The 24,165-nt window shown below is 33.7% G+C and overlaps 2 protein-coding genes and 1 long non-coding RNA gene across 25 annotated transcripts in view; 1 reads left to right on the top strand and 2 right to left on the bottom strand.

Annotated features, from left to right (window-relative positions):
• LOC110376632 (coiled-coil domain-containing protein AGAP005037) overlaps window positions 1–24,165 on the bottom strand; it is a 283,012-nt gene that overhangs the window by 32,802 nt on the left and 226,045 nt on the right. The gene's annotated exons all lie outside the window — the stretch shown is intronic.
• The window catches only part of LOC110376622 (uncharacterized), a 30,215-nt gene continuing 8,375 nt past the window's right edge, over window positions 2,326–24,165 (top strand). The window contains exons 1-4 of the mRNA XM_021335174.3: window positions 2,326–2,453; window positions 17,639–17,772; window positions 18,153–18,403; window positions 21,768–21,888. Of these exons, the coding sequence (XP_021190849.3) occupies window positions 17,642–17,772; window positions 18,153–18,403; window positions 21,768–21,888 (503 nt within the window). The 5' untranslated portion in view covers window positions 2,326–2,453; window positions 17,639–17,641. The remainder of the gene's footprint in view (window positions 2,454–17,638; window positions 17,773–18,152; window positions 18,404–21,767; window positions 21,889–24,165) is intronic.
• Window positions 5,214–22,555, bottom strand: LOC135117088 (uncharacterized). The gene is made up of 2 exons (XR_010276640.1): window positions 22,503–22,555; window positions 5,214–9,939 (listed from the first exon to the last, which is right to left on the bottom strand). It is a non-coding gene; the product is annotated as an uncharacterized LOC135117088 (long non-coding RNA).

The following is a 24,165-nucleotide window of genomic DNA, read 5'->3' as shown; positions in this document are numbered from 1 at the left end:
TGTCTTATGGCATCTCCACTGATCTTTCCTTTCTCCATGTCCGTATTGAGAGCCGATCTGAAAATATCTCTAGCAATCAAATTAACAGACAAATAGATTATTAAAAAAGAAGATATTACGTACCTCATAATGTCTAACTAGTTAGTATCTTTAAGTTGATCTTATCAACATTCATTGACAACAGCATGTAGTTATGTGATTAAATATTATTTTATTTAGTAATTAGTATACAGAAATGAATAGTCATTCCCCATATTTTAATCATGTCCAGGGCCCATTCTACAATCGGGTAAAAAGTATACTACGAAATCCTTTCTCAGGCTATAGCTTAAATCTAGACAATTGGTTTAAAATCATGCGTCAAAGCCCGACAGACAGAGTAACTTTCGCTTTTATAAAAAAGGATTAACACCTTATTAAGAATGTTTAGTTGATCCAGATTTCGGCGGACAAAGATGGAATTACAACCGACAACTAGATCACTTGGCGTGATGTAATATGCCAACGAAGATTAACATTTGTGTGCTATTGTTATTTCTTAGCAGCTTAAGCAATGACACTCTTCAAAAAGGTTTAGAGGTTTATGAGAATGCCAATAGTGAGCTTATAATATATGATATAATGACCGTAAGATACATCGCTCTCTTCAGTTAACTATCAAGCTATTCAGCATTTTAAGAGAGGCTCTTGTTGATTACTCTAGTTAATTTTTAAACAAGCCAACGACTTTTAATTAATCTTGTATTAGAAAAACTTACAATGGTTAAAAGTATTAAATTTTTACCCAATTAAGGGCTCCCCCATAACGTGGGTGAAACCGCGGGGATCATCATCACCTGTCGAGCTGTTCTACCAACTATGTTGGGGTCGGCTATTACTTTATATCTAAAGAGCTATTAGTTTACACCTAAGATGTCAACCCCACAGCTCAGAGACAAGCCTCGCATGCAGTGGTTGTGTTAATGGCTTTCAGTGTTTGGCACATTACCTACTAGTTTCAATTAGTAGAACAAGTAATCTAGTTAGAACTATGATTAATCCTACGACCTACGGCTTGCAAGTCAAGGCTGTTCAGCTACCTCTCCTACAAATGTTATAAATATTCAACAGATCTATTGCAAGAACTTTTTTACGTACTTATTACGGCGCTTACCTCACCTGTTTTTAGGTTATGATGGATTCCGTTGATGGCACGATGAGCTCCAATTCACTCCGTCAGGAAAGTATTGCAGATTTATGATTACAATTTATAGGCTTATTCATTGTAGACGTTTTGAGGCGTGCTGCCTTTTAAATGTTACAGGTACCCTAAAGGCAATCATAAGAATCTTCATGAGGAAATAGGTAATGCATAATTCACGATTCACAATATTCGAGAATTTCCTCGTAAATTATAGAGCGTGTTTGCGATCAGTCGTGATGTAAGAAATTATAGCATTAGCCCGTGTCAAACAAATTATAGAGGTTTCGTAATTATAACGATTGCAAACTATGATTATACGATTATGTGGACTTACAATTTTCTTTCAAATATTATTAAAGAATGAAGAAAGTCGACGGTATTTTTTATGAACTTCAATTCAGATTTTTATCATTCGTTTATTTATAGAGGAAAACATGGGTCTTATAAGCAGTTGTAATGAATGTAATGATAGAGAATTACTTCAATAAATCGTTTACATCAATTTATTCCATAGAATTCTTGCTGTTCCAGACAGCAATTTCCTCTGATTTGACTGTTTGAATGCCTTGTAGCTTGTCTTTGAGCCTCGACATTATGTAGCGAGTCTGTCAACATTTATGTATTTATAGTTTACATTTGTGAAGCAAAGCTTGTTTAGATATCGAGTGATAGCGTCCGTACGCTCGACGTAGGTAAGTGGATATCTAAAAGGATCTGAAGATTTTGGACCTCGATAACTCTTGAGGGTGTGCCTAAAATAATTATTTTCTTCGCCTGAAGCTATGGAATATTTTGGATTTATTATTTGTGGGTTAAGCAGGTGATAAACCTACCTTAAACTGCGACTACTGCTGACGTTGGTACATTAGTAACGAGAGTCGTGTTGGTTAATTGCAACATTTCTTGATACCTAATGTTGCTCAAATCGAATATCGCCAAAATGTTTCTTTCAATTGGAGATCAATAAATTTCACCTCTTTAACAATGCATCGAGCATGATGTGCATGACGAAGAATGCACTGCATGGCACTGAGTACCTTTACTTTTGAAAAAAAGAGCTCATGTGCAATTTAGTGTCAGTACCTAGTTACAACAGAGCATTGTGATGCAACACCGCTGTCGCACAATCGGTGATCTCTAAAAATGGACTGTATTCGGAAGAAAGCCTTTAAGGAGGGGTACGCTGTGCGCGTGCGCGAATCGGTCAGTGTGTGCGTAGTTCGATCGCGTGCGCCCGCGTTTCCAGATTCAATTTCGAGACAGCTAAATCGTAAGTGTTTATACATACCTATATGTGCGAATAAGTGTTTACCGTTGCGTGTTAAGAGTAATTTATGTTTTTTTTTCGCACTGCGATATTATTTTTGCATTAGCGATTTTTTTTTCTCAAAATCATTTTGGAAATCGATGATTTTACGGTTGATTTGCAATAAATAATATAGCTACTTAAAATATGCAGTTTTGACATAATTACTCGTTTATTTGGTGTTTTGTGTTGATATCGTTTTTAATGTTGTCGTTTCTACAGAATTTAAATATTAAACGATCTTTTTATTGTAGATATTATTTTGTTTTCGGATTTAATTAGAAAAACCGTAAGTTACAATGAAGTACTTTTTTTAGAACATAGTGCATATTGATAGTGAAATTGAAGGACTGGATTTTTTATCGCCATAAAGCTCCTTTTACAGGATCGTCTAGTAGAACTTTTGAGGCTTTCTTGCTAATTAGTCTATCACTTTATTTTCTCGTCAATCGACTAACATTATTGTTTTTTTTTTCTCATAATTTAGAAGTCGTAGACTTGGTACGTTGCAAAAATAAACGAAAAACATTCCAGAAGGTCATCGTGAGAAAGTTTTTAGACGAATAATTTTCTTATCAAAATATTTAAATATTTCTCAATGATCTTACAAAATACGGAACCCATTTTGAATTGCTTAGCAAGTAAGTGTTACGAGAAGTGATATGTCTCAACATGACATAATGTATGCAATTATGCATATGTGTCATAAAATATTATATGTAGGAATGTGAAGAATTTGAGAAAGAAGTACAGATAATTGCGCCTTGTATCCTGAACAACTGACATTTATGTTATAACGGTGGGTGAACCGGTTAACCGTGGGATTCATGGACATTCCTACGTAACTATTAATGAATAAGGATATTATAATTGCTGTATTTACCATCAGATAAATATTTATTGCTGACACTTTGGAGAGAAAGATATACCTACCGGTATATACAAGCAAATAGGTAGTATAGGTGTAGTTTGAGGAGACCAATTAAGATCTAGAGTTGTAGCTCAGAATTGCGAGCCTTGTTCTCGACCAAGTATAGTATTCGTCGTACCTGTATCTCCGCAATTACCATCCGATATGTAGATATCGGCTCCTATAACTAAACTCCTCATAGTTCTAAACCAACTGACCACAGTGTACAATAGTTGGATATAGCGCATCAACCTCTATGCATTCAATCAGACGACAGATATCGGTGATATACCTACTAAACTAAGGCCCGGTGTCACTGGTTACCTTAAAGTTTAAGTTAGTTATCCGATAGTTAATGCTATCTGCCAGATGTAAGCTTATAATTCCTGCCAGAAATTACATTACTTGTGAAACCAAAAGTTATAGTGAATCAGTGTGTCAGGTAAGGTCCTGATGGACTCATCATCCTCCGAGCCTTTTTCCCAAGCATGTTGGGGTCGGCTTCCAGTTTAACCGGATTCAGCTGAGTACCAGTGCTTTACAAGATGCGACTGCCCTGATGGACTGTCAGAGACTTTATCAGTTACAGGTGACACTGGCCATCAGTTTAGCAGGATCTGACAAACCAAAAGTTTATTTTTTTTTACCTGTATAAAATAATAATTGTGTGTATCTAATTCTGCGACATAAAGTCTCGATTGATTTGTTATGGACTGAATGAATGAGTGACATTCACCAAGGTATTGTGCCAATGGATAGCCATGACCGTAGCTTTTTGTTACGAAGTCAAGTTTAAGGTAAATTGGTTACAATATCATGGAAATAAAGGTTTGAAAAAGTGCCTTTATTTAATAGATATTTTTTTTAAATTTGTGTTGTATTTCTTGATAGCCTGATTCTTTTTTGAGGTGAAAGATAACTTTGGATCTGTGTTTTTTAGTCATATTATTTTCCGAAAAAGGATATTATACTTAAGTACATCCATCCTCCGAGCCTTTTTTCCCAACCATGTTGGGGTCGGCTTCCAGTCTGACCGACCGTTGCGTTAACTTTGTATAGAAAATGCGTATTGATGATGGCGTATTGAATGCATGATTGAGATGCAACATAAAGTCTCATATATAACAAACCGTGTTTATGACCCGATGTCTCTCTCTCGTCGCATCTTCGGTAGATGAAAGACGTTGTAGCACGTTGCTCAATAAACCACGAAACAGCTGTGTCAATGACCAATTTTACCTTTTTTTCAAATTTCTTGAGTCGTAGTAACTACTATTGTTAAAAATCAGTACCTACCTACTTTTTAGATTCATATATTATCTAGTACTGTGTATTAGGTCTGTATGTCACTGAGTGGTTCATATGTCTGTAATAAGTTGATTATAAATGTGCGAGTACCTACTTAACTAGACAAGTTTAAATATCGAACTCTGTAGAAAAGTCTATTCGTATTTCGTAAAAGGACTCTTTCAAGAAAAATTTAATGGCACTCGTAGTTCTTTCCCAAGAAAATAAGCATGAAGTAGCTATCGCCTAAGGGGAATTTTCTCTCCTCTACTCAGAAAACTGCAACATTATTCCCCTTTACATTTTCACAAAGAAAGTATTTTACTTTGCATTTTAATAATTAACACTTTTTTCTTGCGAAGATGCTGGTACTTAGTCTCTTTAATTAATTACAATTACCATTTGGCTGGTATTGTGTAAAATGTTTTAAGTTAAATGAAGTATGCTCTTATAATATTGGATGAAGTCTATGTACCTATCTGTTAAAATAAATACATTGCAAGGGTAGGTAAATAATACAAAATTTAAAATTCCAATTCATTTATTCTAACTTTTGAAATTTAAAAATTCACAATAGACAGCCCACAAAACGCCCGCCCATCACCACTTCCTATGTGTTTTTGCTGGGAAGAAGAAGTGGCGGAACAAACTCCCCAGCAACACATGTCTGTCTGTGTTGGTTTGAGGAACCATTAAACAATTTTTTTGTATATTAATTGGTATACAAATGATATATTGCATGTATGTATTATATGTATACAATATAATTCATATACTTAATTCATTAAAAATCCAAATATTAGTCAAAATTTAGAAAAAACCTAGAAAAAAACAAGAGTATTGAATCACAGTTAGGTATAGGTATCAACTTAATATTAATTAACAAAGTATTATTAATGCTAAGATGCAACGTAACACGGGTTGCTGTTTATAAACCACGCTATAAATAGCTGGGTCCACAAAATTCAAGAAAAATCACTAAAAACGAGATGTAACAATTACATACTTTTTGATGATACTTACTTAATGACGAATGAACAACAACCCGTAATAACAAATCACAGTACATAATTTAATATAACATAACATAATACATAGTTCAGTCTCAAAGTGTAAATATATACCTAATCAAAGTATAACAGATTATTATTGGCACATTATATAAACAAAATATAATTAAAAAATAGAATCTTAGATAACGGTTAAAGTTAAGGGGTGAGCGATATAATCGCAGACGAGTAAAATTGCAAGAGAATCGACTATGGTGGGACGGCCACGAAAAAAGGGGATTCTAGCAAGACGTGATCGAGAATGGATGACAAAAATTTATATATTTTTGGTGATTATGTATATCGTAGTTAGCTAAGACAGGGCGCTGCAACTGCTAGCTGGGGATGGGCCTCTAGTCAAAAAGGCCGCCCCGAAACTATATGGCATAATGGCGAAAGATATGAAGAAGTGCCAGGTATCCGAGAGCGATGTTGTAGATAGAGCAAAATGGAGAAGAAAAATTAGGAAAGCAGACGCCTGTGGGATACACAGCAGTAAAGAAAGAGCAGTTAGAATTAAACGTTCAGACATTGTTCAAGCAATTGTTAATGAAAACTTTTATTTATTTGTACATTAACATATTGTGTCCATTGATATTAGAAAGGAGAATGGGCAGGATAAGAATGAATGAATCCGCTGAATGAATACCTATTCTTTAACTCGGACTAATGTTTCGTAATAGGCTAAAATAATCATTGTTTTGACCAATGCATTGTTTAAAAGTGTCTAGCTAACAACAAAGGTTCACACCGTTTTTTTGTAATAACAAAGACAGGTACATATATAAATTCATGAAATGAATATTCAATAATAATAAAAAAACGTATTTCAAAGTTTCAAAATGAATACAAAATGTACAAAACAGGTTTGAAATATTTTTTACAATTTTATAAATAATTTCTGCGAATCGCTGGGGTACTCTGAAATCGTATTTTGTATTTTGGCAATGGAGGAGGAATTATTATCAAACCCTGCTTCCCGTTTTCAAATGCTAAGTGCTAGTGCACCAATGTTTAAGTATGATCTAGGTATTCTTATAATATATGTATGTGCAGAGTGATTGAATATTCTATGTCTTTTAGAGATGGTCGGTTCATGTAACTTTCGACGTGATCCGATATTATGATTGCTCCGAGTCGTCTTAGATGCGATATTCCGAGTACCCCTGTAAGCGAGTCAGCATAATATACCAGGACACAGTAGAAAAATATATGATATTATTATTTACATATTTACTTAATTATTATTTACAATTCACATTTAAGGAAAGACAGACTTATGCTCTCTATAGCCTATATTTCAGTATCAAAATGTACAAAATCTTAGCTATGTACACTAGATAAATAGAAAAATACGAAAACACCCTACCAATCACAATCTAGACTGGAATATTATCAAAGTTTACTGAACAAAAGTACAAAAAAATATTAATGAAATTCCGAGTTGGGTTTAAAGTTTGAGGTAAACGCTTTCGCGGCTGTCCGGAAAAGTTTGTTACGCAATGTCTATGGGTAGGCAAGGCGCACGTCGGATAATTTCACTTTTCACAAGCCGGGACTAAAGTCATTTTACGCAGATCAACTTCTGGATTACGACAGGAGGATAAATGTTTAATTAAAACATTGAATCTTATTGTTCGGAATTGCCATTGAATGGAAATGTAACTCTTGTTTCGCTTTTCAATGTAATTGCTATTCACGAACAAATAGACATCGCGTCGAACAGTCAAAAATATTTTGTGCAAATCATTTGAATGTTTTGGGAGATTTGTCATTTTGATCTGTGAATCATTTGAAGTGCAGTTTCTTCAATCCCCTTTATACAAGGAAATCAAAAAGGAAAAAGGTTTCCTTGTAATACTTTGAGATAAGCATCAGCTATCTAAAGTCAGACTGAAGTTATATTAACTTTTCAAATGTCACAGAATTGAAAGAGACGGTCATCTTTCCGCGAAATTAATATTAGACTGCAGAAGTGCACAGTAATGAAAATCAGTACATTTCGTAGGAAAAGGTATTGTTATATATTTCATTACCTTTTAAGCTTTAAGCGGAATGGTTCAAAGTCGGTACCTACTAGTGCTTATGAAAAGCACATCAAACAATGAATTGGCAACAGTTTGTCACAGTTTTTGGGGTCTCATTAAAATTATTACTAGGTACAGTTATATTGAGTAACTTATATTGAGTATTAAGTATACTTAGACACCAATGGCTGATAAAAAGGTGAAGGAAAACATCTTGAGGAAACCTGGACTATAAAGTCTGAAATCACCAACCCGCATTGAGCAAGCGTGGTGATTAATGCTCAATCCTTCTCCATGTGAGAGGAGGCCTGTGCCCAGCAGTGGGACGATAAAAAGGCTGTAACAACAACAACAGTTATATTGAGAAAGTAGAAACAGTCTAACATTTCAAATATTGAAATTCCATCTGCAAACATGTGCGGTATGGACTCTATGAAATTCGGCAAATGAAATTGAAATGTCTTTTATTTTTATTTCAATTTTGGTTTCGGCATGTCTTTCAGGTGGTTTAATTATATTCCGGATTTAATAAAAAAAAACAATACAATATTATTTATTTGAAACCTAGTAGTACTAACAGAGTATGTCCGAAGTGATGAACATATTAACCATGGCCTAAATCGTCTTACAAAGAAAAAAACTATTATTTTAACGACCTTTAAATTATTTATTTAGATTTATAAAAAATATTTGCTCAAGTGGTTGTAAATAATAAGTTTTTTTGAAAAGATATTGATCGTGCTTTAATATCATAAAGAAACTTCAAACAAAATTATACTACCTCGAATTACTTCGGCTAATATGTTCACACACATGAAGTACATAAAATTACTTACTTGGAATACTGCACGTCCATACATACAGGTTGCTGATTCAATCAACTGCAGGATTGATATTCATATTTGCATATGAAAAATGTCTAGATCTAGATTCGAATTGTGTTTGCATTTGGTTAATTGAAATTTTGCTCTCTGAATTTTCAGCCAGTGATAAATCGACATCCTGTACCTATAATATTTCGGCTACATTATAAAATAACACAGTTTTCAGGGGGACCATAAAAAATATTTAATAAAATTTTACATAATTTGCCTGGAATTGAAATGGAGCTATATACACACATATTGAAAACATACTTTAGTAACATTCAAATATTGAATACATAGTTTGTCTTGCTTACATCTGAAATATTCAGTTCCATAAGCAAGTTACGTTCCTTGACCTTCTCACACTCACTTTTTAGTTCCAACATTATTCTTCCACTGCACGGGTACCTATACTGAAATATAGTTTTTCTCATCACCCGTATGCTTCCTTCTTCCATCTATGTCTTCTATGTGCCCTCTCCTGGGTCACAGACTTCATTCCTCTATATTTCTTAATGCTGGGCTATAAAGCCACCACAGGATAATTTTTTAACAAATGCGCAAACTTTGACAACTCATAGTCGAACAAGTTAATAAATACGTATACTTTACTTTGATGTTTTCGTACAAAAAAAAAAGTTATTGATAACAAAAGATGTTACATGGTCATACGTCGTCACGTCGTCATAGGTACTACATAAATTCTTAAGGTAGAAGGCGACTGAAGATCGCACTTACGGTAACTACAAGATTTTAGCACGGATAAAAAAATAATATTTTTCTTAAAACTTATAATGCAGAACTGTTAATGATTCTGAACCGAAGATTTTTTGCGTACAGCTTAAAAATTATCCTGTATTATAAAATGCTGGCGTAAATATTTTAAGTAGTTTTGTTTAATGCTGGCAAATTTAAAGCCATAAAACAGTATATAAGTTCACTTTCACGTCGTTTAGTTTTTTCACTTCACAAACTGTTTTAATCAAATAGTACATATGCTCGCGAATTATATAGTTTTTATTTTCTGTAAACACTAGGACTTTAAAGTTCCTGTGTGACAATATTGTTTATACGCACTCATTTTTTTAATTGTACATTAGAAGAGAGTTCGCCTACACTCGCTTAATGTTTTATCACAACCCCGTCATAACGCACTCACTTTTTGTTCCTACACTGTAATATTAGGTACGCCACCTATAGATTCACAAATGTTTTGGCTTTCACACCACCTACGATGTTTAATCATGTTGTCAACATGAACCATGTTTATGTTTTGTAATAGGATACAAATGATCCTGTATACGTATAGTCCTGAAAAAAAAATACTGATTAGTATTGTTATAGTAACAACGAAGATGATGATGGAAAATGTGAATGATATCAGAACTGTGTGCCTATACTGAATACGCTCTTATATTAAGTTATTTTTATACTGAAATATTACTAGAGGGTATTATTCCCAGCTTTTCGGAAAGCTTGTGTTTTCTGAAAATTTCACGTGGGAATAATACTGAGTATGAATATCAGTTATCACAATGTGAGAAATTCTGTTAAAGAGTACTTTCGTTATGTACCTCTATATGTAGTTATATACAGCTTACACGCGCCCATCGATCGTGGATAATTTTTATCCTCGATAAGTTTATTTTTAATAAAATTTTAAAGCATCAACAAGCAGTCGGCGATCCGGATAATTTATTTGCGCCTTCGACATCGGTAGTACCTGAACCGTGTGCCCGAAACTGGGATGTGTCCCAAATAGGAGTCGGGATGAGGCGGATAGGAAGTGGTTCAATCTAAATATGTTAAATTTTTAATACAAGATTTTATTAAAAACTCTCTTAAAGGTCATTGAGTTGTTTGCCCGTTTTTTCATCATAAGAAGCTACCCGAAACGCAGCTTCTTACGATGGCTAACTAGATTCAAAATTATGTTTAAGTTATAAAGACTTTTAAATACTTAAGTGCAGTTATTTGGTCCCATGTAGTTATAACATATGTAAAGTTAAAACTATACGATTTTACTAACAAGGCAATCTTTGTTGTGAATTATGTCACGTATTCAATAGGGACAACCGAATCCCCGTGAGAAGATACCTGTCAGTTTATAGAACAATTATTTACATGAGACTGCACATCAGTGGTAACTGTTATGCACCTTAATTCAACATTAATAAGTACGATTTTCCTATAAAACTGTTACCGCTGCCCTGAAGTTGACAGTACTATGTAAGCAGCTGCTATCAGATGTCATAAAACTTATGACTCCTCATTTATCTCATAATTAATGTGTTCATATCCATAAAAGTTTAGAAACCGTAATCCTTATTGGTTTGTCATAATTAATAAGAAATAATGTACCTAATACGTAACAAGGACTTTCAAGCATCAGACAGCCAGGCGGTGAAATCTTAGCCATGGAATATAAACTAACAAATTCAGACTTGGCAAGGAAACGTTAGTAGCTGGTAATGCTACTAAAAACTACACCTCGATGTATAGGAAACATACATTTTCAGCTTTCTTGTACCAAAAAGCAGACTGAAAGCAAGGATTTCTAGATAAACGAAACCAACAAACCACTGAAACTCAAAGACAGATGGTGTGGAACGGACGACCAAGAAACCACATTTGCTTCAAACCTAACACCTAGGAACAAAATAAACTGGACTTTAATATAATTAAAAGCATTAGAAACCTCATTTTAACTTAAAATAAGGAGGATGATACCTATCATATAAAACAAAGGAAGGCTATATTTTGTAACACCAGGATTCTTATCGTAAAGCTAATAATATGCAGCAAAACGTTTTTAGTTTGCCATAGAACAAAGAAGATATAGATACACATGATTGACAATACAATTGTATTAAGGATAGAGAAAGTCATTCGTTGATCGTTATCTATCAATATAAAACGTATGCATGTAGGTATAGCTGTTATACATGCTATGGCCACTTTCACACTAGGAAAAAAATAAAAAACAAGAGTTAAAACCTATTATTATTTTAAGTAAATTAGAATGGCTAGAGAAAGTTTGTTTATTAGTTTTAAATTATTATTATTTTGTTTATGTTCTGTTGTGTGACAAAGCTTGAGAGGCTACTTTTTATCCGGGTGTGTGAAGTAGTTCGCTAAGTATGCTAGCGTTAAGTTTTTGTAAATATAAAGCTTCTGATTCATCTCTTAAATTCACGTACCTTTAATACTAACAAGTATTAATTAATTTTGTAAACAAAACACTCATAGTAATAACCAAGCGTAATCACAAATTCACAAGAACCAATAATCACGAATTTACCTATAATAATTTAATATTGCTTAATCGGTACTACAGTATTAATTACAGAAATTATTACGACAAAACTGTAATGATACAGCAATTAATTGAAATAACGAAATTAATACTAACAAAAACATTTAAATTATTCGTGCAAATACGCTTAAGAGATAATCTCATATTACATAAACAGAAATAAATTGGACAAATATGTATGTAAAATTATATTCGTATTACTGTTACCACCGCCGCGGTAATTACCGCGTGACTAGTGTCGATTCTGTGGCAATCATTGGTCTGTGGTTCTAAACATGGAGACTAGACCATATGGGATATTGGAAGGGATATCATTCTATGAAGCGTTAAGTGATTTGCCCTGTTCTGTGAATGCGAGGCCAAACAAGAGACGCTCATCAATCATAAATCACTGTGGTTTTTAAATATTACACCTTTTCTTTATACAATAAGAACAGAGGTATTCTACAGGATGATTTGTTGCAGTACCTCATTGAACAAAAATTACATACATTTAACAATTTCGATTGCTATAAAATAGTTTTATTGGTAAACTTAAAATATGTTTAAAAATGGAGCCCCTTTCTGCAATGGTGACCACAAGCGCAAATGTAACAATAAATTAGATACGAAGTGAAAGTTTGAAGAAGGTTCTAAAAATAAAAAGATTGAAAACCATTGAATTTAGTGTAAAGTCATACGTGGAGACTAGGCAACAGTTTAGCAAACAGGATACTTATGATTTTGCAAGCATTACACAGTAAGATAAATTATCAATGTAATCTAAGCTGAAAATGTTCTATATAAGTAAGAATTTAACGCTATTAAGTTTAGCATTAGTGACGCAAGTTACTTAATGAAGCGGGGAAACTGAATTAAGTAATACTATTACTTAAAAGTTTTCGACTGGTTTTTTAAAATAATTATTTTGTCATCTGTATCCATAAAATTACTTAATCTCAAGTTACTATAAACGTCATAATTGCGTTAATAAGATTTTAGCATTACTAATTCTTGGTTTTTCAGTAGATTTTAAATGATTATGCATTGAATATTATGTGCATAAATGTTTTACTTTGGTTTGCCATAAATAATGCAAATTAAATGGTAATTTTAAATTCTACCTGACATAGCTCAATTTTTTATTTCGTTAATTAAAATTGTTTGTTTGCGATGCAACCATTGTTAGCATAGCTGCTAATTATTATAGTACTGCAGTCTTATTTGTAACATCCTTTATTGCATTTAGTTGACGCAAGTAATATGTCCTATATCGATCTTTAAAAAAATTGTAGCTTGGAAAAGTGTTACCGATGACACTATTAATAAATTCGACCAATTATACCAAATACCTACTGTAATCAAATTCGATGTCTACCTCAAAGTTTCTTATTGAATTAAATTAGTAATTGTTTGTATATGTTTGTAAAATAGTCTAACAATGTTGTTAAAAGGAACAGTCTTTATTTCGCGTTATTTCGATGATGTCGTATGTCTCATTCGGCTAAGTTCATTCATACTTGCGACGACAAGGAACAGGATTGAAAGGTCAAATATTGCAAGCACAAAAGGCTTTCCACCATAACAGTTAAACACTCGAATAAATCCGATGCATAATTTCACAGATTATACTCGTACAAGTGCTCGTTATTTCTCTTCCGCACAAATACCATGGGTTCAAAGAAATTTCCTTATTTCTCCAAGTAGCTATCAATCAGAATAGCGTGTTGATTGATGCTATCTCTTTGTACTACCGGTTTTGTTCCGACGTAATTTTATTACATGCTCAAGATACGCGGTTTTACGACGGTGAATTCAGGCACTTTCGACACTATAAACGACCGCGTTCAATTAGCATTTCATCATTACCATTTAATGTGACAGTTCTGGAACATGATGACGTCAATTATTTTAAATTATTTTTAAGTGTTTCATTATGAGTGCACATATGCAAACTTTCATTTAAGCATATCCAAAAAATCTTAAAATATTAATTCTGGTCGAGTCAACTGTAAAAATTGAACTATATTTCGGCACTAAGTGAATACTTTCATTTCAAAGTGCAACACGCATTTGTTTAGATCACTTTATTAATAAACATAGACTCAATAAAATAAAACTTCATTCTTAGCTTCCTTGTACGTGAAAGCTGTTCCTCATATCTACTCGAGTGTGCAACATTACGAACTTTATGATAGGTAACTAGTTATTTCTTCTTATGCGAAACAAGAAAACGAATTGCCGGGAGATAGGAAATTGAAAAATGAAGTAGAAAGACTGAACGGTACCGCCGAAATGAAAAACCTGTCTGGATCAGACACGCTCTGAGGTTTTTCTGCTCACATTTTTTTGTCGGCAACGTACGATCAATTATTAACAGCCTGGGCTTCTTATTAACTTACTGCAACGTCCATTAATTAATTTTCAACGACCTTTTAATATAAAATGTGCGGGTCATTGAGGTAATATTCTCGTACCTTATTAGTTAATTGAGAAAATGGCTGGTAACGTCGTGGAAATTCTAGAAAATTCATTCAGTATTTTCCTTTGATATAAAACCAGATATCAGTTTTATATTTCTTCACAAAACTTGTAAGTAAGAGAGATACGTAACAAAACTTAAGATTAAAAACTACAAACGAAGTATGTAAGTAAAGTTGTTTACTTTTAAAAGTGCGCTATATTCCATCATTATGAATACCTCTAAGTTAGTAATTGTGTAACTTTATATCTGAGTTTCAAGAGTTCTGTTCAAGAGTTCCCAGAAACGAATCTATATTTCTATAGATTTCTTACTACAAGAAACTTAACCCAACTATAATATAAATTCAATACATGAGGTGAGCTTTCCAATAGTTCAAGATATAACACAGGATATCTTAGAATCTTTCTAACCAATATTGATACAACTCTTAACTTTAGTTCTAGAATCATTCATCAAAGTCTGCAAGGCTATAAATCAGAAGGCCAGCTAGATATACCGAATAAGTGCCCGTATATCTTCTGTTACATAATATTTCGGCCAATTAGAGCGCGTCGTTTTTAGTGCGTTTGGTGCAAACAATGGTCACTTATTTTACATAATATCACCAACATGTTGAACATTTTAAGGTAGCATTGTTGAATGCCAAAGCAATTTGTCCCTTATAGACATGTAAGAGCTAATTTTGCTATGTCACAGATATCCGAAAATCTACGGTCCGCTATGCACTTCCATTAAAAACTTTAAAGAATGCTATACACAAAGAGTGTTCCGCTCAAAATCAAGCACCACGATCCATCAGTGCTTTGTTCATCCAACTTTGGAATTTCATCAGAATATCCAGTGGAAAACTTTGACTCTCTACGGATGGCCTAAAGGTCTAAGCTCATTTGCACAACGCTGACCTTACACGTTCAAACAAAAAATACAAATGATTTCTTTAAGTATTGCTAAAAAGATATATTTAGCACATATATAATATTGGTGATTACTAAAAATCAATAGCTGATGCTTCGCTTACCATGCCTTGCAAACTGATTGACTTACGGACTTATTTACGCGCTGGTCGTTGCTAGTTGTTGTTTGGGAACATTGTTAGAGCAGAGTTTGTGTAAGTATGCTAAGACCCTAACAGTCCGTTCCGTAATATTACTATGTATCTCATACATCTTTGTAATAAACTAAAGCAAACATATTACTGTGAGTTTCGAAGCTCATATTTTAGTTTCTAACACCTAACTTTACCTAGATAAGTTGAAATTCAATAGCGAGTTGTTATGTTAGTTCCGATTTGTTATAAGTACATCGATCTTCTTTTATTTGGGAATATATAATTTATAGTACTGTACAGAGAATTTTGGGAGTACATTAGATTACAATAGCAGAAGCACTTAACTAGGAAACCAGCTTGCATGGGATTTGCATGTTGGCAGCTACCACGAAATTGAGGCATCGCACGTTGTAATGATATTTCAGTATTCCATGATACTCTTCGTTGCATGGAATATTAATGCACTGCAGGGATAAAAGGCACCGTGATTGGTGATCCTATTAGCTCAGCACTAACGAATATGGACCTTATTAAAATGCTTTGTAGCCGCCATTAAAAATTCTACACTGGGAGTTACTGTGCTCATAGTTTATTTTTTATACAAATTAACTCTTGATTGCAAATATTGCGATGCATGGAAGAGATGATTTATCAACACGAATATGTAACAGGGATGATTATTTTGTCATTAAAATTTAACGAATTATAAGCAGAGCTGAAAGTCAAATTAATATATGAATGTTTTTCCTGCATAAGTTTACAAGTTATTCGTCCATTGTTTTGCTTGCGGTGACCAAAAATATCTGCCATGGCATAGCAAACACTGGAATTTATGGCAATAAAATCACCGGCATTTGTTTTCGATGGTTTCCCGGAAGCTTTTTGTGCTAGTATTTGCATGGTAATCCTTTTTGACCTCTATTCACATATTGCTTTATTCATAACATACCAGCTTGTTTTATGGTGTGAGCGCTATAGAAGATATCTGATAAATTGGATAGCTCTTTACTTTGACAGTTAAATAACAAAATTGCTTGCTTGATTGCTAGCAAAATGTTTGATCCAGTCACACACAGAAGTAGTGATTGCGATTAAAACATCGTAGTTTAACGAATCATGGGTTTGAACATTGTGCTCAATCATTAAAGTTGTACGATATCTAGACATTTACGCCTGCAATAAATATTCTTGAATAGAGTTAATATACTCGCGTGTCTATTTGACGGACTGTTAACATAATGATATACAACCTAACACGTAACAATGACATAACCAATATTTCGTGTTTACCAACTTTTTAACTATTGTATTTATTTTTAACTAACTCTGTAGAAACAAGTTATTCAATAGGAGCTGCCTTTGTTTAATTTATTCTAAGGAGCGCCTGTCAAATTAGATTTGTTAGTGGGTTAGCCTTCTACAGAAGGGTACTTAATTAAGAAGCCTATAAACGTGTCTATTTGAAAGTTCGATCGCTTCTTGGAAACTATTGATAAAATATTTTGGTTTCCGAAAGCCAAAAATAATACAATGACATTGTTTGATACCGTTATATTATTGACCTTCCTATGCAGATCAAACGTAATATCTTCATAATATTTAGGTTACTAATATTTGTGCAAGTAGGTATGTACACCTATATGAAAATAATTTGAAATAAGGGGCATTTTTTATTTGGACGCGCCAATTAGGTACTTAATTCCCACAGTACGACATAATAGTGGACAAGCTACTATTAGCTAGTCCACTGTTTTATATTATTAAGCCGTCAGACAGGACCGAGAGGTGATCACGGAAACAGCACGGGTTACAACTTTTCCTTCCATCTCTATCTATGTCTAAGTGTCGGATATCATAATTGGCGGAAAGAGCCTAAAATACTTTCTGTTTCGTAATATCTACTATTCCGGTTCTGAGAAAAAAGTATTTACTTATGTATTCGTACAGAGACGGATTGTACCTATTCTATGCTATTCATAATTTGACAAATTCTCTCTTCTCTGTGCTCGATGCTATTTAGATTGCAAAGCGATTTTTTTAATGTCATGTTCATTAAGAATTATTATTTCAGAAAATCAAAATTGTGCGAATGTTAATTTAATAATAGAATTTATTTGGTCCTATTCGAACAATTTATTTTCTATTGATATTAGAATAAAAACAATGTATTGTATTGTTACAGAAAATGCGACTGTTCATGGTGATTGCCCTTTTTGGGGCTGCGTTAGCGGGAGAGAGTGATTGGCATCCCATTCTCCCGGATTCCACTGTGATGTACTCAACCTACCACACCTCTGAAAGATCTTCAGTTTTAAGGTAACCCATGATTTTGAATAACTACGTCACCATTTAAGACTATTTTTTCGAAAAATACCAAAACATTCTTGGCATTGTATTTGAAAGCCACGACTGTTGATAACTATAAAAACCGGTATAGTTATCGGCACGAATCTTGAGCTCTGACCTTCACCTGCGCAGAAGTAATATATTGGGTCCCTTTTGTGGTATGAAGTGAGGCGCGGGGGCGGGCTAAAGCGGTAACTGGCCCGCAGTGCATCGCGTCACTCGAGATTGGTTCTTTGCTAATAAATCACTTCTGCGCAGATGTAGGTCAGAGCTCAAGATTCGTATTCCGATACCTATAAATCGTAAGGGACATCATAAACTTAGTTTATAATGTGTCTTTACATTTTCAGCCCACAATTGAAGATAGTGAACAGAAGACCAGCTTCATCGCAATACGGTTCTGGCAGCAAAGTGAGTCTGTTCAATCCTCCAAGCCAGATGTCAGACACCTGCAGCATTCACAAGGTTTCTATGAACCAAGAGTTGTTCTACCAGTATATGGAGTATGAGACAGAGATGATAGATCTGAAGGAGTTCACGCTTTGCATGTGGACTAAGTTCCATAACCATTCCAGTGATCATCCTCTATTCTCTTATTCTGGTAAGTGATGTTTTACTTATGATGCTAACTCTCAAATTGTTACTGACTTGAGTCAATTGATCTACGGTCATGTAACTTCTGGCTAAGTAACAGCCGCACGGGTCGAACTCTCAAGATGTACATGTGGTGGTTGGTCGGTGTTTGTTGAACTATCTTGTCATAGCGAATTCATAATGGAAGGCACGTAAAGTTAGCGGGTCCTAACTGTCTTTTGAACATCTATAGCAGACGTTACAGGAATTCAAAAGCTAGAATGTCCGAGAACTAGCCTTCAGTCCGCCAACACCGACATAAATATAATTGGGACAAGGCCATTTTAGGCAGATGCAGAATTTAATATTAATTAAATAAATGATATTCAATTTCAATTTCTATAATATTGCTCGCACTACCTATGTTTATTTTCCCGGCACCGTTATTAATTTGGTAAAAGCGATTTGCTGTCAATTTCATTTAACAGCTGCATTGAACGTTTCCCAGCATTTGGTTTTCAAATTGAAATGTAAAATGTGAAGCACACGAGCGTACCTATCAATTTAGAAATGGACACACAAACACTTTAAAGCCTTACAGAAATATACATAGGTAAACATTTATTGAACTAACAGCGAATCGAGGCCGAAAATTACTCTAGTATTTTCAATATTGGACCGATTCTACATTAAAAAGATTGATATTGAATACATCCCTGAGGAACCCTTATGGTGACCCAAACTGCGAAAAATAAACGTTTTTTCCTGGAAAACCTTTGTCGTGAATAAGCTTGACACGTGAACCGATACGGTATCTCTGTTGTTATAGTCCGATGAAGCGTAAAACTTATATAAATAAGGCGACAAGCAAAAGTATTCGTTCGCGAATTTTCCATGACCGACTGTGTTCGTGGATCTTGCACACATCGCAATTACTATTGAGCAACTATTTAATTGTCTTGTGTTCTATTTAAAAATAAATTACTATAATGAGCATACAGTAATTTAGATTGCGTTATTATTGTCAGCCGACTGTGTTTTATGCTTGTCGGAAAAATTAACATGTAAGAGCTTTTTCAAAACGAACTTGCTAATGTCGTTATCACAGTTGCTAAAAATGGCACTGATTTCAAGAGGCAGTAAGTGGTTTCATCAAATTAAATAACTGCTTAATATGTTTTTCAACTTATCATAATAACATCATGTTCCCGTTATAAATTATACGTCCTACCAAACTTTGTCTTCACGGAAAATTACTTTTTACCCTTCCAATATGTCATCATATTCGTTAAATATGCACACTCGAATCTAATTGGGCTACTAAGACACTCTTTCTTACTTTTCTAAATTCGTATTAATATGTGACTTGCACAATAATTTGACCAGCAATAGGTCACTTGGACATGCTACCTAATAAAATATTTCCACATATTTCCAATATTAGAAACTCGTTTTCTTTTAACCGTTTTTTAAGTTATCAATCAACTATTACTTAAATATAAAGCAATCGTAGTGAAAAGCCGCAGTTCAGATTCGATTTTGTATTCAAACTTTTGTTTCGAAACTCAGTAAGTTTTCCCAAAATAATTGTATAAATTAAACAGTCGAAAGCCTAGGTTTTCCTTTTAATAACAAGTCGTCATCGGAACTAAACGATAAGTGAAAATGAATAATTATAGACTTCCTAAACATAAACAGAGCTCGTGAATAATCGACCCGTGCGGTTTTTACAAAACCAAAAGTTTTCATTGGCTCATTTTACACCGTGATTAAGTAATTTGATAAATTAATGCTGTTTAATCGATGGCACTATTTCGAGTATATAATTGTACCATTTTGACGAAGCTCACTCATCATTAGCTAGAATACACTAGTAGGGACACACGCCATTTTGCAAAAATAAGTATCCGAACTGTTTTCGAGTACGTAATGAATTGAAAGAGTTAATGGAACAGGGGCCTCGACAGTTAATTAAACAGCCACAGTTATTATAAGTGTACTCCGTACTTATGTTAAAAGCTTTCCTCCGTGGTTTCACCTGTTTTCAAAGGGAACTACTTTTCTCGCCCGGATAAAAAATAAACCTACCTCTATATGATATGCAGTAATCAGTAATTATTTCAGCTATAATTTTATTTATAGATGTTAAATAACATAAAATTTTATCTCGGTCAAGGTAAATAGCAAGGTTTGAAACATCAATCTTTATGGAAGTTATTTCAATTAATTACTTCAAGTCACCTTTATTCATAAAGATGTTATTTCTCTAGAAATTATACGAGCTACATATCATAACAAGGGATGTAAAATAATATAAAAATAGCGACTTATGAAACATGTCAAAGGCCAGCCTGAAATAGGGGTCTATTTAAATTACAGCAGTGTCAGCTCACTAGCTCGCGTGTTGTTCAAAATATAACAAACTTTCATCGTTAAAATATTATTATTAAACTTCCTTCATCTATGTTTAAAAACTAAACGTGTCACTCTATTTATTTTGTATACCAGTTTTTCATCCACAATCCAGGTTAAACTGAATATTAATATTTCTAGCGTTTGGTACTGTAGCAATAAAAACGTCAAAAAATATTTTCTAAAGTGTATCTAATTATGCCTATGGTGAAATTTCTTTAGATTTGGTTAAGAAGTGCACATCAGCTATTAAAATCTATAAAATCCCATTCAACATTGAACTTTATACTTGTTACATAAAATTGAAAGTCGATAAGAATTGACAGGTTCGAATAGTTTGATTTCTGTACCTAATCTGTCGCCCTTTTACAAGAGCTTCCTCAATTTATCATCAATTTATTTCCTCAATTAGTGTATTTTCAATAGACTAGGCGACATTGAAACGCTTGAACGGAACACCGGAGCCAATTAGAGTGAAGATAAATTCGACACTTTGAGGTCTTTATTTGGTACAATTGGTCTGTCTACAATTTAAAGCTTCAGCTAATTTATATTGATATTCATAGGAACTAATTAGATATCTTTGATTCCTCATTCAATTTTGTTACCATCCAATGTTTCAACGACAATCTTTTCCGATACCTAACCTAACGAAACGAAAAAGAATTCATTTGTAAAAGCTTCAACTGGTTAAGTGCTTTATTCAATATAGCCTCTTAAAAGTGAAATAAAAGCAGGAAAAAAGAACTGTCAAAATATACCTAGCTGAAATCATACAGTTCCAATAAAATCAATGCTTGAAATAGTTTTAACTAATAAGAACTAATAGATATGTTTCACACTTAAAACTCAAATGTCATAGAAGCCTAATAGATAGGACTGACCTATAAAATTGCGAATAACCTTAGAACTTAAAATCAGTTCCATCTAACGACATGATCTCATTGAAACTATTCAACCATCGAAGATTTTTATTCCAGTTGGAGATAGCCCGAAAGAGATTTCGGCATGGATATCGAATACTGAGGAAGCCAGTTACTTCAGTATGGCCGTGCATGGACAAACCTTCTTCAGGCTGAACTACCCTCTCAAACTGAACACGTAAGTACGAACCTGACTTGAAATTGCTTATACCAGCCAATAACTTACTCGTCGATAGAGAGTTTAATCAGATGAACTGGTATCAATAACTTTGTATTCAACCATGCAATGCAAGCTTTTGCCTCGCATAACAATCGCATCGACATATCCTAGAAACCCTCAGGAATAGCCAATAAAAGGTTTAGAAACGACTTTCTTCACGCCAAAGCGAAAGATTAGTGTCAAAATGCGTTGACACAGTAATGAAATTAAGGACACGTGTTTTCTACTCATCTGTGTGTCGTCATGACATTCACGCACACTTCAAAAGCTATGCTCTGATTGGCTGCAACACTGGCGAAGTTGTTATGTGCAGCTACAGTACGATAGGCATGTGATTAGCACGTCAATGCAGTGCGTGTTGAATGATTTCAAAAATAGGTGCGGCAGTTCAACTCAAGTTGATTTATAGGTGCTATTTTTTACATGAAACTTTGTAACTAATGCTGTATTCGAACACTTTATGATTTACTGTGTATTCAAGTTTTTTGCTTGTCGCATTTTACTTAAGGTCCCTACAATCATGATATGAACGTGAGATATCGTCGCCACTTCGGCTAAATAAATATACTTACCAATCAAACGGATCTTTATCAATACGTTTAAAAATGATATTCATAACGTTCCTAGAAGAAGAAAATACAAGTTTTAAAACACACCCTTACCATTTTTACTTTATCACAATAACAGTCGAAGTGTTGATGAAATGTGTAAAATAACAGCTGGAAAAAATAAAATAAAATATCCGCAAACAACCTGTAAAGAACAACGAACAAAAAATTCATACCCAAAACTGAAATACATACATAAAATACACTTTATCTGGTGATACATTATTGATGGCTACAATAGTAAACTAACAATTTATTCGGAAATCCTTACCACACAAAAAACGCTTTGTTTAAAATTTTGTTCAAAAAATGATTTAAAAACTCTTGTTTTTTAATTGATTTGTGGTATTTTGACACACGCTGACGAGTTCCTGGAATTCATTAGAATTGATATTAATTTAATTGAATTTTCACTTTTGTTATGTACCTACCAATTGTGATTTTCACAGTTTACGTGATAAAATAAATCTTTCAAAAATCTTGTGTGTTATTTTGTTGGACAATAATATGATTGAATTGAATTGAATTGGACCTTTCTCAAGTTGCGACAAAATGATTGCATCCCGTTGTGTCCAATCACATTAAGTACATAAAAGCTTTTAGCATGAAATATGTACATATTTGATTTCAACTGAAAATTTTGAAATTTTCAGCAGAAACTTAATTTCGTTAATAGTTGTACTTTTTGACATATTTCCTTTTCTATATTTTCTTGTACGTAATTAGATAAAATGATTGTTTGGTTTGAAACCATCATTGATTTGTTCGGTTCGACAGAACCAAAACTCGGAAGGCAGGAAAGTTGAGTAATTTGTTCGAAAGTTATAGAGGGCAAAGTTTCTTAAAAAGTTTTATGATATCTAATAGTTCTGATACTTTTGTGGCCTACAAAGATTTAGGGGCAGTGTTTGTCAAACAAAATTTGATATTACATAAGAGAACGTGACTGCCTTTTGTTTAGCAATAAGCAGTTTTATTTTTGAGTACTCGTGTATTTTCAATTAATTTATTCACTCGGAAGATACTGCGTACAAGAGAATACGCACTATTTGACTTAATAGCCGCGCCTATGTAACTATGACGGAAGTTCTAGCCGAACTACGTAACTGCTGCCAGTATTTACATGCCTGCAGCTAGCTAAATCATTTCTCATTACCTAAGGCAGATAGAACCAGTGTAATGTATAGGAATATTCTCGAACAGTTGTACTAAGAAGATGGTCTAATCTATGAATTATTTAATACGAATATTGTTTTTTAATGTACCTATGTGCAAAACATTTTTCCATCAAAAAACATATTTTTTACTGTCTAAAGCAACAATAGAATCGCTAAAACATTAAATCCTACCTATAGAATTAAAACTCCATTCACGTTCACTTTTTACACTCGCGAGCATTTAATGTAGCCACTCGATAAGATACACCGCGCACCGGGATTGCCGTTTCCGCGTCAGTAACACAAACGTGTTCCAAAGTGGGTCAATTTTACTACACTTGAAGGCAGCGTAACTTACATAACATACAGTTATTACTACTAGACAATATCGAGACGGTAATGAGAATTTGTACAGTCACCACACTCAATGGCTACTGCGATTGTATTTTGTAATGAATTACATCAGAAAG

Source organism: Helicoverpa armigera, chromosome 1 (genome assembly GCF_030705265.1).
Source record: "Helicoverpa armigera isolate CAAS_96S chromosome 1, ASM3070526v1, whole genome shotgun sequence".
NCBI classification, from domain to species: domain Eukaryota; kingdom Metazoa; phylum Arthropoda; class Insecta; order Lepidoptera; family Noctuidae; genus Helicoverpa; species Helicoverpa armigera.
The sequence above is the reverse complement of the archived record's forward strand: the minus strand, read 5'-3'. Positions and strand labels throughout refer to the sequence as shown.